We start from the raw sequence: 14,220 nt of genomic DNA, 5'->3' as shown, positions 1-14,220 counted from the left end.
GATGAAGTTTTTGTTGCTTTTTAATTGTACTGCATTAAATGGAGGAGGAGGGGAGGACAGAGAAAGAATAACAAAATGGAGGTGAAGGAGGACAGACAGATGACAACATTCATCCAGCAGTATCCATTGGAATCTATGCAAAATACAGTCCTATCCAAACAAAGTGCATCAAACCCATAATTGACCAATCCAAGTATTCAGAGCAAACAAAATAAAGCACACAACAATCAATAAATGGATCCATGCAGGGTGAGTTACATACAGAGGAAGGGTTCTCTGTTTCTGCAGTGAGAGTATTGTTACTGGAGTCCGCAGGAACACAGACAGGCTGGAAATTCATCTGACGGTGGTAATGAGACCCCAGCAAATAGTCCCAGTCCTACAGTGACAGGACAGAAGAGATAAAATGGGTTAACTCTCTGACCAGTCAATGTTTTGGCCATGGGGCATATAACCACAACTAACTAAAAAAAATTTTAAAAAGTCCATGTGCACAGCAAAATGATCTCCATGATGTCTTAGTCTGACTAATCTGACTCATGCAGTTCCTTGGGCCAAACACAGACACACTGAATAAGTGCTCAGCACAGCTTAAGCCTCCAGCTGATTGACATTTGACAGACATGTTGTGCTCTTATAAGAACATACAAACACAGATTACTTAACAACCCTTCACCTTAAATCAGGTATATCTAAAACTGTGTGTGTGAACTTCATGACTTTAGTAGAGATTACAGGGAATTTTCTCTGTTATGTCAAATGTTTGTTTCACACACAAACTGAAACTGTACCAGGGTTTAAGAGGGTTTGCCTACTGTACTGGGCTTTCCCAAGCCCTGTCAGGGCACATTTTTCTTCAAAACCTGGGCTGTGTTCTGACAAGCTGAAGCAACAATTAAGAAACAATCTTCAAGATGTTTTAAAAAAGCAAAGTAGAGAAAGTATGTAGTTGGTTTTTTCTATGATTATTAAATGTCTGGAAAACTGTCTTTATTTCCATCACTATTATTATACTGAATATATACATTTTTACAGCTTTAGGTTTTTATGTGTTTGAATCAATTTAGAGCATTTATCCAATTGACACACTGTAATTATGAAGCACTGGTGTTTTTATTTATGTATTCAAAATGAAATGCTGCTCAGTCTTTTCCCACAGATGTGCAATATCCTATATAAGTCCACAACTTAAAACTGAATACAGTGATGGTGATTGGTAATTGGGCCACAAACATCACAACAAATCATATTTCAGTCATTCACCTCATCACAGCCTCCGTCAGAGGGACGAGCCTTCTTGGCTGCAATCACTGGAGAAAGAGGCACTTCAAAATGCAGCTGAGGAAGGAGGGGAGGGACAGATAGCAAGGTCAAGACACAGGAATGACTGATCAAGGGTAGAAAAAGGATTTGAAAAGATTTCTACATCTAACTCACATTTCTTGTCCAGGTCAGACGCTCAGTGTTGTAGCCCATCAGTGTCATGAAACAGGTGACAAAGAGGTTCCACTCTGCATGAGCACTGGGACCACCAGGAGCGTTGTAGATGTTATACCACTTCACCAAAACCTACATAATAACACAAAGAGTTTTTATTATGTTAGTAAACGATTCTCCAGTGAGTTTTGGTGTCCTATTATTTAAAAACATAACACAAAAGGCCAGCATGAGATTGCTGACCAACAGACAATGACATGCCAGCATAGGTTTGCCCACTACTGTCTTTAGAAGTATTAAGTAAACTGGTTTCTTTTTTCAGTGTTTTCCTAGAATCAACCACCAATTTCACAAACCTTCATGGCAGCTTCCTTGGGCAAAATGAAACAAATCGCCTGAAGGCATTTCCTCACTGCAACAAACCAGAGAAAAAACGGAAAAATTGAACGTACAAGAAGTGAGAGGTTAGAATTTTACAAAAAGATCAGTCTTCTGTAATAAACAAGATAATTACAGACAAACCATTTTTAGATGAGTGAATAAGTGAGCTAGTCAGTTTCCATAGTACCCTGAGGAAAATATAAATGTCCTCAAGTCTTAATCAGGTCAAAATATACTTCTAGCTATTTTCAAAGCTGTCTCCTAATATCAGTGTTTAAGGTGCTTATCATTAACTCCAACACTGGGTTATTTAAAAACAGAGGTTATATAAATTCTCATCCTGATTTAAAATTAACCATGGACATGATTATTCATCACAGAGTTTTGGGGTTCAAAGTCAAGAAATGAAAACACAAGTTAACAAGTTTTGATCTCTGAACAAGCTGAGAAAACTCAAAACTAGTTTGAAAAAGAGTTAAAATCATTTCCAAACAATGCATGAATCCCAAACCAGTATTTGTCTTGGATAAACAGAACATAAATCATCCAACTTCATAAAACAAAACTCTCTTCTGATGATCATGAGTTTGTGGCCTCTTTCTCCACCACAAAACAAAAAAGGAAATTACCAAAGAACCACTGCCATCACAGTAATTAGTGTTACTGTGTCTCCTAATAACTCTGACCAATCAGATTACTAATCAGCATCACCAGGCTATCTTAATTGGACATCCAGAGTGGTAAAGGTCAGGGAAGAGGTTGATAAATGCCATTTCATTAGGGTGGGAAAGTCTCATCTGCAGGATTGATTACTAAATAATAGGGAGCAAGACATGATAAAGAAGCAAAGATAGGTACACACAAGGCAGACAGTCATAGACGCACCTCACCCTGAAAAATTAAAAAAATAAGTGCAGCAAGTCAGTGCAGCAAAACAGGCCTTTAAATTTGCAATAAAAGCACTGACATTTTTTTATAGACCTCAGTGCAAAGTGACATGTACACAGAGTAATAACCTCCCTACAGACTTGGTAAGGCGCACATTACAAGAGCCCCACAGCAGTGGGGGCTGTCTATTTAAAGCAGAGGTCTGATTTTTCTTAACTTGAGGAACAGACAAGTTGAGGGTTCTTTCGCTACGTAACTGAGGCTCCTATGCAATAGGTTTCTTTACCCATGTGAATATGTCTTTCCATTCCTCAAAGACCTTACACGCTTATTCCCCCAATAGTTACATATTTATTTATTTTAATGGACTCATTTAAAGTTCATTATTCAAATGTAAAGCTCCAAATGAGATGATATAGATCTGAGTTCATGAAAAGTCATATTCAGTAATAGTCTACTTTTAATGAACATGTTTGTCACAGATAATCAATAAGACAAATGGATAAAAATTGGATGGGTTGACAATAAAAAAGGTAGAGAGACATGCATCTGATTTTCTCTCTCAGAGGGACACATGGAAAGATCACTGTATTGATTTAATCACGATTAGTGGGATGGATGGATGTGTGTGTGTGTGTGTGTCTCACCCAGCTCTGAGGTAGCAATCTCTGGGACAGAGATCCTCAGCATTGTGCCACTGCTCAGTTCCTACAGATACAGACATTGTGCACAAACTGAATTTATACACCACCAGTTAAACTGCATATCACACTGGAAACAGTGTTGTGGCAGCGCTATGACAAAATATTTACAGTAAATCTGCTCCTGCAGTGGAAAGTAGAAACAGAATAATGGCTCATTTCAAGTCTTCCAGTAAGGTAATGAGGCCACATTCACAAGACTCTGAAAACAAAGCAGCCAAATGCATTCAGACCTTGTTAAATTTTACACCACTGCTTTTCCTAATGTGATGTGTTACCAGTCAAAATTATCAATATTCACTCCTTATACTCCCTGTAAGAAGAAATGGTTGGAGTTAGCTAAACACCATTCATTTCTTTTTCTTCTTTACTTCTTAAAAACACACAAAAACCAACCAACCAGAGTGACCCGGTTGTAGACAGGATCCCGCAAGGCATGGATGCAGGGCGTGGCTTGTTGGAAAGTGTAATCCTCCAAAAACGAAGCTTCATGGTGTTTAATGTTCGGACCCCTGTGCTCTGAAACTGGTGAAGGCATCGCGGTCTGGAGGAGAGGATGTAAGGTGTAATGATTTTAAGAAATGATTTCCTCATTATTTCAAGCAGAAGTGTGGAATGGTTATTACAGACAGTTACTCAGAAAGTACAAGAATGAATTCCAACAAAGAGGAAGACTGATACCTGCAAGAACTCTATACACAGGTAACAAGAAAGTATACACAGAAGGAGAAATTAAGATTTAAAAAAAAGTGAATTTACAAGTCTAAAAAATAACTAAATTAAATTACTGAAATTATCAATGAATAAAAAGACATATTTTCATCACATGGCTGTACCTCATCCAGTCTTTGGAGGTGCCTGTTGCCAGTGTTCGCCGGCGTGCTAACATTCTCCATTGGTGTGCTGAGGTGAGGAATGTGGTTGGTCAGGCTGAAGGTGGGTGACAGGAGGCCAGGAACAAACACTTTACTGACCTAAAGCAAAGAAAGCAAACTCAGGACCTGATTGGCCAGTAATAACACTTCAGTCACACTGAAATAGCTGCTAGATGTAAAGTTTGCTGTCTTGGTGGTTTTAGTCCATCCCTACCTTAGTGATTCCTGTATAGAGAACCAGACTGCCACAGGCCTCCAGAACCAGCATGACATCTATATTCTGAGGACCAAAGATTTATTATCAGACTCAAGTTAAGTCATTAGGGTTGCAATTAAAAACTTTCATTATCTTTTCATGTATTATTTGCTCCATTAACTGATAAAACATTTGGGCTTTAAAATGTCAGAAAAAATTTATCTATAAATTCCTTAACAGTAGACGACAAAGGCATAACAGCTGTATTGGATTGCATTAGTACATGCATACCTAAGATAAAGATAAAGTCGCCACAGTACAGTACAATGACATTCTATAAAATATGCTTTTATCTGTCCTAATCTGGAAATGATCAAAATAATCTACTTCCTGCATAAACTAGTAGATTGTCTGCACCCTTATTAGAAAATGTAAGTGTCTCTAAAGTTTATTCATCTCTGTAAAGCTCAGAAAACCTAACCACTATAAGTCACCTGCAGAGGTTCTGCATCTTTGGCAGCGATGATTGTAACTGAGGCGAAAATGAGCTGAGATGAATCGTTGCTCTCAATAAATTTCACACATCTGTGAATGAAAAAGATGACATCCAGCGTAAAAGTGGTTTGTCCAGTGTTCTACGCCCATGATTAACTTTTACATTGTTCAGAAGGATTTTACATTTGGATCATAATGACACTTTGTACCACAGAATCCATAATATACAGTGAATGAGAGTGTGTGTGTGTGTGTGTTTGTTGACCTGAGCTGCTGATGAGACTCCACCAGGAAACAGAGGTAGCGGTTCTCACAGAGGTCAGAGGTGAGGAATACTTTAGATGCCTGGCTGCTCAGTTCCCTGCAAACGCAAAAAAAAATGAAGAGTCCAGTCAAACGACAGCAGTGACAAAAACAGACATAAAGCATCACTATAGGAAAACAAAATTAATAAATAAATACATTTTCTAAAAACTACATAACCTTACTTTAGTGAAATTGCTAGAAAAAATGTCATCAATCACAAGACTCAGAGCTGAATTCACGTTAAAATAAAACTACAGATAATTCACCCTCAATAATTGTTTTTAAGTTTGTCATTGATATAAATGAATCCTACACAGACCCAGCATCTGTTTTCAGTCTTGGTAACTACCTGTGACAGGGAGTGGTGACCGTCTCACTCCACAGCTGCTCCATGCAGAGGTCAGGTATGATGGGCTCCATCTCCGGCACCAGCATCGTTTCATTCATTGTGTTGTTAGGAGAGTGTAACAAGCCATAGTGCCTGGGGGATGGGCTGTGGAAAGACGTGTTGAAACGAGATGCACCTGAAAAGGATGGAGCTGCCATGCCCGGAGAGTGGGCACGGCTGAGACAGAACAATATTTAGATCAGTATAGAGGAAAAGAAATTGACATACAGCTTTCCACCATTAGCTGGTGGTGCAGAGCTATGTTTTTATGCTGTACCAGCTATAATTCTGTGCTCTATAAGCAGCATATGCATGGAGGCACAAGGACATGTAGGCACATTTCTGCCATCTGCAGAGGGCTATGAAGTATTGGCAATAATCACTTTAGATTTACAAAACTATTACTATGTAAACTTGTGAAATTAATTACAACAGCTAAAGTTAAATCTTTCTAATCCTAGTCCTGTTTGTGAGCTGACTTTCTACTCAGTTTTCTCCTAAAAATGTTATCAGCTGTGCTAATAAGACTTTTCTGTTACACTAAAGTACCAACATAGTGTTTTTAGGTCATTCTTAGGGTGAAAAGTTGTGTTACAGGCAAACCTAGTATGCCCATATTTAAGCTCACCTGAGGGCAGCCATGTTGGATATACTTGGAGAATGAACACGGGAGTGTAATCCTGGTGAAGACGTGATGATCCTACTTTGGTGGCTGTGCAGAGCACTATAGTGGAGAGGAGAGCCAGTACCAACAGGATAACTAAATGCAGAAAAGCACAGACAAAGCCAGACAAATCAGCAAATCTTTATATTTGAGAAGATGGAACTAGAGAATATTTGGCATTTGTTAGCTATTTATTTTCTGTCTATCAACTAACTGATTAATCATTTCAGTTCTACGTACAACACTTTCACCTCACTTTCATTACCTTGTCCCAGTTCCAGGACCAAGCCCAGCTGCCCCACTACCTCCAGGTGAGTCGAGGCGGGAGGTGTTACGGAGGTGAGATGTCAGGAAGCCTGAAGCCATCAGACCCAATGATGTGCCTGCTGGCTCCGCTGGACACCGCAGGACTGTTGAACGCTCCTAATGAAGGCACAAGGCTCAAGATTAGGGGCAGGTAGACTCTGTGTGGGAGTGTCTGTGGTTTTGCATATCTGTACTATCACTCACGTCATGTGTGACCTTGCGCAGAGCCCAAACAGAGTGTATTCCCTGTACAGTGTCATAGAAAACAACTACAGAGGGTTGAGAGCAGCTGAACACTATCTTCATGGTGGAGTCAGATGCATACTGCACACGGCAGCCTTCAAACAGGCCTAGAAAAACAGGCAGAAATTAGTGTGCGAATCAGAGTGAAGACTAAGACAGAGAAAAGGAAAGTGTGTATGATTGTGTGTATCATACCTGCAGGTTTACACACCACTGGTGCAATCTCATCTAGTGGATGCAGCATGCTGAACACTGTAGGCAGAGGTTCCCTGTACAGAACAGGTGCAAAACCTCAGCAACCAGCCACATGACATTGTGTGTGTGTGTGTGTAAATGTGTGATTAAAAGGGTGTTTACATACATGTTCAATTTTTGAGTTTTATTGTGTGTGACTGTATCACTACATGCTTGCATTCATCTGTATGCCATGCTGTTGGTCTTCGCTTGTGCATGCACAAGTGTAAAAGTGTATTGTTACTGTGTGTACCCAGGGGAGCTGAGCTGTGCATCAGATGCTGTGTTTTTTCGTTCCAGCAACAGCCCAAACTTGGTTGCCCAGACGTTTGAGACCTGTAGGAGACATCAAGCAACAGACAAGTGAAACATTTCAACATACTGTTATATTATTGTGTAAGAATTTTTAGGTTTATGAGATATTTGAAGACATGACTTTGGGCTGAGGGCATCTGTGATGGACATTTTTCACCATTAAAATCTGACAGCTCAATTACTGGGTAAATTGAAAAATAATCTGTAGAATACTAAAAACAATTGTGACTTGCAGCCTCACTCTTAATATTTTATAACATTCCTTCTATTTACTCCTACAGTAATAAGGAAATAAACACTGACACTTCCTAAGCCTTAAACACAATAGCAGGGATCAAAGGGTCCAGTCAGTGCCAAGGACACCCCTGCCATGGGAATACTTCCATCACAAAGGCTGCTCACAACACCAACCTGTTGCCTGCTTGCCTATTTCATTTAATGAAACTGTTTCTGCAACTTGCTGGTGAAAACACATCTCTGAATTGAATTACATTTTGTTGCTAAGCAATAAACGAAAGAGACACATATACACACACACAGACATAATCCTTAAATACATGCACACAAACATATCGGCATGTGTACAAATATACTAACACACTCATCCTAGTTCAATAAACACACAAACACAAGCAGGTATGTCTTACACATTCACACACAATTAAATACAGATGTCTGATATGGATGAGGTTCATTCTCACAGTCATGGATCCTAATTGCCCATTATTATTGCTTAACCAGACACTGGTTCAGCCCTGAGGAATATCTCTAGGAATTTTTTACTTAGTGAAATACAAATATCAGAGAATACAAGAGTATAACACTGGTATATGTTGCACCTACTAAATTTACATGTCGCAAAATATGACTGATTATGTTATGTTATCTTTCTGAAATGGATAATTAAGCATTGTGAAATTCAATTCATCATAAAAGAATTTTTTTTACTTTGTAGACAGAACCGACTTTTGATTCTGAACACAGCACTTTTGACACACATCACCACTATGTCTGTCAGACAGGATAGTCTGTGGTAAACAACAACAAATAAAAAACAAAGTGACAAAAAAGAATAAACGTTGGAAGGGTGGTGAATCTGATGTCTCTCTTGATGCTTCTCTTTTTTCCATCAGTCTCTCTTTCCCTCACCTGGAAGGGTAGTGGGGAGATGAAATCCTTCCCAGTAATAGTGTGAACGTTTATACAGCTGCTTTGGACGATACACACAGTTTGTTCCACTTCTTCATCTGCAACATTAAACACAGTGTATTTTCTTTATGAAATTCAACAGAACTACTATATCAAGATAAAAAAAATAAATGTAAAGGTTTTTAATGATACAGTACCACCTTTCTTGTTTAGAGGAACAGCAAAGTTACACCATAAGGCCTGCAGACAATGTTAAAGACTGTCAATTGCCTGAAATGCTTTGCTCAAATTAGATAAGATACTGTATACAGTCTGACAATCATGATATTCGCTGTAATTCACCTGCTGCACTGGGCTGTCGACAGTGAAAGCCTTGTACACATTGGAGGCTTGAGTTCGGCTGCCCTGGCTCCAGACAACCACATTTCCTGCTGTGTAGAGCTCTTCTTCAAACTCCACATCCTCCTCCCTGGCTCCCATGCAACCCTTCCTAAGCTGCCAGCATTCCTGCCAATGAAAACATATCCATATCTGCACAACAAGAGCTGAAAAAAATGTGAACTGTACATATATTGTGAAATCAAATATGTAAGTTTTTAAATACATTTGCATTAACTATTAAAAGCCTTTTCACTTTCATCTTCTCCTTATGCACCACTGCTGTTATTATTAAGGTGAAGATTTTACAAACAAATGTGCTTCAGTAACTGGAATATCAGTATCATTATATAAAAGCCATGTAACTGCATGCACTCTCACCCTCTCTCTCTCCTGCAGACTGACTTCCTGCAGCGACCCCACCAGGCCAGCAGCACCATCTGATGACCAGAGCTCGGAGGCAGGCTGGAGCTCTCTGAGCTGCAGGTTGAAGGCATTTGGATGGTTCCTGCAGTGCTCGCGGCCAAACGGGACAAACGACTGCAATTCCCCAGCGGCAATCATCGTAGCTGTCTCTTCATACACGACTTCCGACATGAGTTCCAGATATCAGCATTATTTCTGCAAAGAACAGGAGAGGGGAAACAGTCTGTCATCTGCACTTCAGTCACTGTCTGGTCTGGATCGGCCACCAAACTAGACAGGAACAGACTGCAATGGACAATCTGGTCTGCAGAAAAGATCATTTTCCCTCCATCCAGGACCAGCACAGGTCCGTGGAGAGGAAATTGGGAAGGAGCATCTCTGCAGACCCCTCACACCCTGGACACAAACTGTTCAGACTCCTCCCCTTGGTAGGCAATACAGAGTGCTGTACGCCAAAACCACCCCACACAGAGACAGTTTTTTCACCCAGGCTGTCGCTCTCATGAACTCCTAATGTCAGAGAGTGGCAGAAATAACAACCGTCACAATAACACTATATGCATATAGTAACTACCTCATGTAAGGTGTCACACCACTGTGATGCTTAAATCCTCCCATTCTCAATTTGAACTTGTTCACATTGTAAATATTGTATATAGAAAAATATTTATTATTATTAAGGACACGCTGGAGGGATTAAATCTCCTGGCTGGCCTGGGACTGGAAGAGCTAGCGGAGGGACAGGGAGGTCTGGGCATCTTTCCTTAGACTGGTGGTACTTGAGATGGCTAATGTGGTCCACTTCATATAGGCCAGCTGCCCTAAAATGGTTATTTGTTTTTTCTCATCAGTTTCCAAAACCAGCTAATCCAGTAGTGATGGGCAGAAAAGAAGTTTTAGATGAAGTGATAATGAAAATCATCAACAAACAACAAGCCTGGGTGGATCAGACTATGCTTTCTGAATAAGTGTGTGGTTTTCTCTGATTCCATAGAACAAAGACAGCAATGTGACACATCATGAAATAACAGTATTAATTCTGCTGCTACATGCTGCTGCTAACTCTACAGATGCTAAGGTATAACACCGCTGCATTCACTAGCTCGATTAGCACGTCGGCTAGCATTAGCTTCAGCTAACCGCTAACATTTAGCTACTAACCTGATAATAAGGAATAATCTGGCTCTTGCCGCTGAGTCTTTTCTTTATTTCCTTTGTATTTGTCTCGCTTGAGCACAGCGTCGTCCCCTCGTCCAACATAAAACAACTCCAAAGCGGTTCCAAAGTGAAGATTTGGTTACAGGAGGTTTTCAAATGACCGCGGACATCTTTACTGTCCCGACATCCTCTTCCTCCACGAATCAGCCAATCAGGAGTACGCAGAGGATTGGGCCAGCGCTAATTGGCTGATGGGTTTGCGTCATCGGGGTCACCTTCACCCAGTCGGTCCCATCCGTTTTAACAACAACAAGGTGCAGTTCTTACTAGTCAAAATGTAATTGCAGATATCTTAGATAACAAATTGTTCTAGTCATCAATAGACTGCAGATATCTGTAATGTGAAATCCATTGGTCGAATAAATGCTAAAACGACGCAATGACTTCAGTGACGTCATTTCGTATAACCAAAATGTAATTGTGACTAGTCAAAATGTAATTGTAGATATCTTGAATTATAATTGTGACTAGTCCATCCATCCATTCATCCATCCATCCATTCATTATCTATACCTTGTACCTGCTTATTCCTTAACCAGGGTCATGGGAATCTGCTGTGAAAGGCAGGGCTACACCCTGGACAGGTCACCTGTGACTTGTCACGATTTTGACCAGTCAAGATTTAATTCTGATATCTGAAAAGCAATTATGGATAAACACAGAAAAACACTGGATCACTTTCCATAAATAAATAAATGTTTCTGACAGCGTGCAGAAGAATACAGAATACAATCACTGTTACATTGGTATGCACACACAAAATGCACAGATAATTGTCATATGCTGACTACACTGCTCTTTACAGTGGTATTTAATATTGGTTTAACAGTAATTTGGTGCTGACGTAACAATTCAAACATAAACAAGGTATAAGATAATTCCATTCATAATTTTAAAAATGTAACATCAGATATCATAGTTCTTCTAAAGGCCTACTTTAGAAGAGTAGCAGCAATATTGCCATCTCTGCTCACAAGTTAATCTTATCTGATTTTTTTCCCCATCACTGGATTTTGTGAGAACTATACTTTTTCTCACTAACTTAGCAAGTAACAACTTCTAACAGTGCATTGAACTCTATCATATTTAGCTTATTTATAATGAAATAAATTAAAGAAATGATTATAAACTATGAAATGATGTGGCCTCTGATAAGAGGACTGAGGTCTGAATACAGTTTACATTCTAACAGTTAAATGAAGAGGATATGGCAGAGCAACTCTCTGTCACCCCAATTAAGAATAAATAAGCTGATATTTAAAAGGGGAAGTGATGATTAATTGGCAGTTGCAGTTTAAAGTCGCATCAAAATTCACTCAGACAACAATGAATTTACTCTTTTGATATTATGTTTTATTGTATTTTTGAGACAATGATTAGTGAGTACAAGATAAATGTTTGAATATTCTAATGACTGAATATGTATATTTATCCTATACCCAAGGGCTTCTAAAATATAATCAGATCAGCTAACAGGAATTTTTGGTGTAGAAAAGCAAGTCATGTTTTTGACAAAATGCTGTGCTGTGTTATGTAACTGATTCTGCAGCCAAGAAATCAAATTCTGAAAAAGGTGGTCATGAATTATTATATGTGAGGGGAAAATCAGGAGTCTGGATGGTACAGGTGCTGATGGATGTGATGGATGTCACACAACAACATAGTGAGCTCTGACTGGATTAACTCTCCCAGAAAATATCAGTGGCGCTCCCTGGGTGGTGTGTGTGTGTCAGGGAGATAAATACAGAGAGTGAAAATGCTGTATCTATTAAATCTAAAAGCAAATGCTAAAGAGAAAAGACAGAAAACACCAAAAGTAAAGTGACTCAAATTAATAAAACTAATTATTATTTACCCTAATTCATTTTCCCTAAATCAACATCAGACAAAAACTTTTTATGACATGTTACAATAAATATATAACTTGTTATAATGGCAGGTAAATTTGACCTTTTTCTGCAGGAAAATACACTTTATACTGAAACTCAACACCATAAAAGCATGACACACACCATATTATACTCATTTAGCTGCAGCAATTTGGCTGTTTGAGGTGAGGGTATCCTGCTAAAACAGGTGGGACAGAATTTATTACTGCAGGGCTGCTGAAGCATCTACATTTAACCACTGCTTGTGGTGACGCACTAAAATCGAGTGGGAAGGGACAGTGATAAACATTTGCAAAAAAAATTGCAACAGATAAACTAACTACAAACACAAAAATCCACCACACTGTAAATAAACATAGTTAGAATTAAATACATCACTGATTTAAAAAACACAAAGTTTTACTTTGTTCTGATCATATTCGTGCACCAAAGAACTTTCTACAGTGATTTTCGTAATAGTGAGGATTACACACAGTCCATCATTTATGACCCTGTGATTACAATAGGAAAAGATTTCTCTCAAGACATTTTGACATGTCATAGCAGAAAAGCACAGCTGCAGTTAATGACTTATGGGGGCTCTGTTATATGCAGCTCTGCTGGTGGCCCAGCATGCACAATAGCAGGGCACCACCTGAAAGAAATGCAGCCTTCTTTATGTTATTACCTTCACCGGTTTAACAAGTTAAAACGTCTGCAGTGGAAAAGGTGTGTCTGTGTAAATGAACATTTTATTCTGGTAAGACATTATTATATGTTCTCTCCTCAGAGGAGCTTTTAGACAGCACATTTCACATGTTCTGGAGGAATGATGCTCAAAGAAAGAAGAAAGAAAGACTTTGCTGCATAATGTAAAAAAAAAAGATAGATAGATAGATAGATAGATAGATAGATAGATAGATAGATAGATAGATAGATAGATAGATAGATAGATAGATAGATAGATAGATAGATAGATAGATAGATAGATAGATATATTAAATTTATTTTAAAAATTAAAATCTCTGATCAGCATGAGAGCCATGCTCAGTTGCATTATGGGTAGGGTTTTACTGGTTAATGAAAGTTAATGATGGAAATGTTAGTGTGTGTCTGTGTGTGTATGTGTATGAGTGCTTGTTGTGCTAATTAAAGTCTCAAGATGACATTGCTGTACGTAATGTCTGCCATGGGGCTGAATCCAGGCCAAATGTATTTATGTATTTAGTTAATTTAGGATGCAATGAAGAGCTCTGGTCGGCTAATTGATCTGTACAAGGCCTCCATTAAAGAAACCTCCAGAGACTGGGCCTCTGATTGAGTGTGTGGAGTGGTGTCTGTGTGTGTTTGAGAGAGAGGCATGGAGAGTGAGAAAAAGTGGAAATAGCAAAAAAAAAAAAAAGTATTTTATTTGTATGTGAATAAAAGCAGAGGGAAATAGCTATAGACTTTCCAAAGTTGAACATACACAAAACAACACCAGTGAAGCTCAAAAATTAATGTAATGTATTTGTGTGCAAACAGAAAGTGAATGACAATCAGTTATGTGTTGCAATTTCTGATTTATCTATCAGTACTTTTGTGCAGCATCTCCGGTGCAGGTTGCCAGATATGGCCTGCAACACCTTAGTACAACATTCACATTTCATCTTCTCTTGTTAAAAAATAATGTCCAATTTGTAATTCTGTTTCATTATATACTTACAGTTTCTGACAGCAACAAGCTCTCCTACATGGTGAACTGATCTACTG

At 38.9% G+C, this 14,220-nt stretch overlaps 1 protein-coding gene across 2 annotated transcripts in view; it reads right to left on the bottom strand.

Annotated features, from left to right (window-relative positions):
• anapc1 (anaphase promoting complex subunit 1) overlaps positions 1-10,719 on the bottom strand; it is a 37,560-nt gene extending 26,841 nt beyond the window's left edge. Inside the window, exons 1-21 of one of the 2 annotated variants that reach the window (XM_026309471.1) lie at positions 10,544-10,719; positions 9,338-9,577; positions 8,921-9,085; positions 8,776-8,818; positions 8,579-8,676; positions 7,368-7,450; positions 7,076-7,149; positions 6,842-6,987; positions 6,597-6,754; positions 6,296-6,427; positions 5,629-5,844; positions 5,239-5,334; positions 4,973-5,063; positions 4,497-4,562; positions 4,244-4,381; positions 3,808-3,951; positions 3,354-3,414; positions 1,794-1,849; positions 1,438-1,569; positions 1,264-1,338; positions 263-379 (exon numbers count right to left, since the gene is read on the bottom strand). In XM_026309471.1, coding sequence (XP_026165256.1) covers positions 263-379; positions 1,264-1,338; positions 1,438-1,569; positions 1,794-1,849; positions 3,354-3,414; positions 3,808-3,951; positions 4,244-4,381; positions 4,497-4,562; positions 4,973-5,063; positions 5,239-5,334; positions 5,629-5,844; positions 6,296-6,427; positions 6,597-6,754; positions 6,842-6,987; positions 7,076-7,149; positions 7,368-7,450; positions 8,579-8,676; positions 8,776-8,818; positions 8,921-9,085; positions 9,338-9,553 — 2,307 coding nt within the window. In that variant the 5' untranslated portion in view covers positions 9,554-9,577; positions 10,544-10,719. The remainder of the gene's footprint in view (positions 1-262; positions 380-1,263; positions 1,339-1,437; positions 1,570-1,793; positions 1,850-3,353; positions 3,415-3,807; positions 3,952-4,243; positions 4,382-4,496; positions 4,563-4,972; positions 5,064-5,238; positions 5,335-5,628; positions 5,845-6,295; positions 6,428-6,596; positions 6,755-6,841; positions 6,988-7,075; positions 7,150-7,367; positions 7,451-8,578; positions 8,677-8,775; positions 8,819-8,920; positions 9,086-9,337; positions 9,578-10,543) is intronic. The other variant, XM_026309472.1, reaches the window with a different exon arrangement.
• Between the last annotated feature and the right edge of the window lie 3,501 nt (positions 10,720-14,220).

The sequence above is a fragment of the Mastacembelus armatus genome, chromosome 15 (assembly GCF_900324485.2).
Source record: "Mastacembelus armatus chromosome 15, fMasArm1.2, whole genome shotgun sequence".
Taxonomy (NCBI): Eukaryota; Metazoa; Chordata; class Actinopteri; order Synbranchiformes; family Mastacembelidae; genus Mastacembelus; species Mastacembelus armatus.
This window is presented reverse-complemented; position numbering and strand designations above follow the sequence as displayed.